The 2,273-nt window shown below is 34.7% G+C and overlaps 1 protein-coding gene across 1 annotated transcript; it reads right to left on the bottom strand.

Moving 5' to 3' along the window:
- Positions 1 to 523: 523 nt before the first annotated feature.
- On the bottom strand, positions 524 to 1,988 carry LOC118750293. The gene is made up of 4 exons (XM_036485016.1): positions 1,701 to 1,988; positions 1,480 to 1,639; positions 1,282 to 1,408; positions 524 to 980 (listed from the first exon to the last, which is right to left on the bottom strand). Exons 1-4 carry the CDS (start codon positions 1,834 to 1,836, stop codon positions 744 to 746), a joined length of 660 nt encoding a protein of 219 aa, XP_036340909.1. The 5' UTR covers positions 1,837 to 1,988; the 3' UTR covers positions 524 to 743.
- Positions 1,989 to 2,273: the final 285 nt, after the last annotated feature.

Here is a 2,273-nt window from a genome sequence, read left to right as displayed (position 1 = left end):
TTTGCTAATTTTCCCAAAAATTTCAAACTTATTTAAAATTTTGAGAAAAATTTTAGGTATGCAGTTTTATAGCCCATTCAATTTTTTAGTATAAGGTGCAATTTCAAGACGCTGGAAAATCTCGTTGATTTTTAATAATTTTTTTTTGCTGACGAAATTTCTTTTATACGGAAGAAAATGCCCACCACCGTCAGCAAAAAAAAATATTAAAAATCAACACGATTTTTCAGCGTCTTGAAATTGCACCTTATATTAAAAAATGGAATGGGCTATAAAACTGCATACCTAAAATTTTTCTCGATATAAGCTCTGGATTTTTATAAAAAAAAAAAAACATTAAATAAACGAAAGTAATATTGCCAAATGTGGTCAAAACGTAACTAATTAGCCGAAGACAAGGGTATACATAAATAATTAAATTTAAATTACCAAGTACAACCATTTTGAGATCTTTTTAATACATATCGCACACGATCTTCAAAAGTGACACAATTCACAATTTGGAATTTTTGAAATTATGCGCTAAAAATGTACGCAGAGCTTTTATTTACCTTTGAGCAAAAGCTGGAGCAAATTCTTGTTATAATTTGTTGAAAAGACCCTTTGGTAAAGTCTAAAGTCGTTTTTCGCAGTTTCTGGCAAACGTGTTATTTTGAGCTGCGTCACCTTTGTAGATCGTGTGCGATATGATATGATTGTACTTTTATTGGAATGTATTAGGTAAAACGTTGCAAAACAAATTTTTAAAATTCAATTGATGAATAGTTCTGCATCTCCGCAAAAACCAGAGCAGACACTTTCGCCTCAATCTCGTTTACGGCATTCATGGACAAGCCTGACTCCTTTATTTTGTTGGCTAAACTTTGAAAATGGAGGGAAGTGGAGTCTAGTTCTTTAGTTTGGTTACTAAATTCAGCGCAAGTCATAGATATGCTTTGCGCAGCGTGATCCAAGAAGTCATTGAATTTTTGCTGATTTTCCTGTGAATTCAAATTATTTGATGAATCACAATGTTTTCAAAAATCAACGAAAGCTAACAAAAAGGGAAATGTTTAGTTATTTGTACAACGATTTTTTGGTGGGTGGCGGAGGGGGAGGGGCGGAATTATTAATAAATTAGTGCACAGATATAGTAAATAACTTTCTTTTCATATAAAGCGTAGAGTCTTGCCTACAAGGTCGTGTGAAGTTTTTTTGATTCGGGCCACGCATTTGGGCCCGGCAACCCAAATTCGTTGTACAAATAACTAAACCGGTCCCAACAAAATGCAATATACGAACCTTGCGCGAGCTGGAACTGGTTCGTGGAGACTCAATAGTGGAAACCTCTGTTGAATTTATCTCGGTGAAAGGCGGTAATTCCTCTATAGTGCTTTCCAAGTCAATTTCGTTCACATTTCCAACTGAGCTATATTTTAAAATAGGTTCACTCACACAGATTTTAAATGAACGCGCTTTGTTAATATTACACTTCCTTACCTTCGGGAAGATTGCACTTCGTCCAGAAAAGATACTGCTTCCATATAGCGCCACTTACGTTTAGGACTTGGAGCGCCACTTCCCGAAGCAAGCTGCTGCGATCTTTTTATTCGTTTGTAGCAATCACGTATACCTTTCCAGCGCTTCTTGCATTGAACTTCTACAATTGTAAGTTATAATTATACTAAAGAAATGCTTATATGGTAATAAATTATACGAACCATCACATTTCATAGCAGAAGCCACTTCCTTCCATGCTGAATCCTTTTTTCTTAAATTCTTGTAATCGTTAAGACCAAGGTTGTAGAGTATCGGCTGTTTTCTAATTTCTTCGATCAATTTTTCTTCGAAATCCATTTTTAATCTGTATTTAAATGTATTTCATTAATTAAATTTCATTTAGAACGCTTAAGAAAAAGAAAACGCGGTCAAGCAAATGTCACGCTTGAGTGATTTCAAGAAGAAGAGCGCACACTGTCGCTTGTCAAAATAGAAATAGGTCTAATCTGGCGACAGCTACAGCTGTCGACCGTCGCAATGTTGCTCAGTCGCGTTCAAAATAATGCTTTCCATAAGAACATGTGTATTAATAATTTGACAGATGGCGCACTGTAGCCACTGTCTTCATTGTGTTCCGCACTTAAGCCTATACAATGTTATGAATTATGCCCAATTAGAGAAAAATAGCTGATAAAAATTTTTGGCACAACTCATTCACAATAAAATGAAAATAAACTTTGATCGACACAAAAATATCGATAAAAATCATATTTCACCGAAATGTTAACGATTTG

Source organism: Rhagoletis pomonella, unplaced genomic scaffold (genome assembly GCF_013731165.1).
Source record: "Rhagoletis pomonella isolate Grant_MI unplaced genomic scaffold, Rhpom_1.0 Rhpom_scaffold_00197, whole genome shotgun sequence".
In the NCBI taxonomy this organism is placed as follows: domain Eukaryota; kingdom Metazoa; phylum Arthropoda; class Insecta; order Diptera; family Tephritidae; genus Rhagoletis; species Rhagoletis pomonella.
The sequence above is the reverse complement of the archived record's forward strand: the minus strand, read 5'-3'. Positions and strand labels throughout refer to the sequence as shown.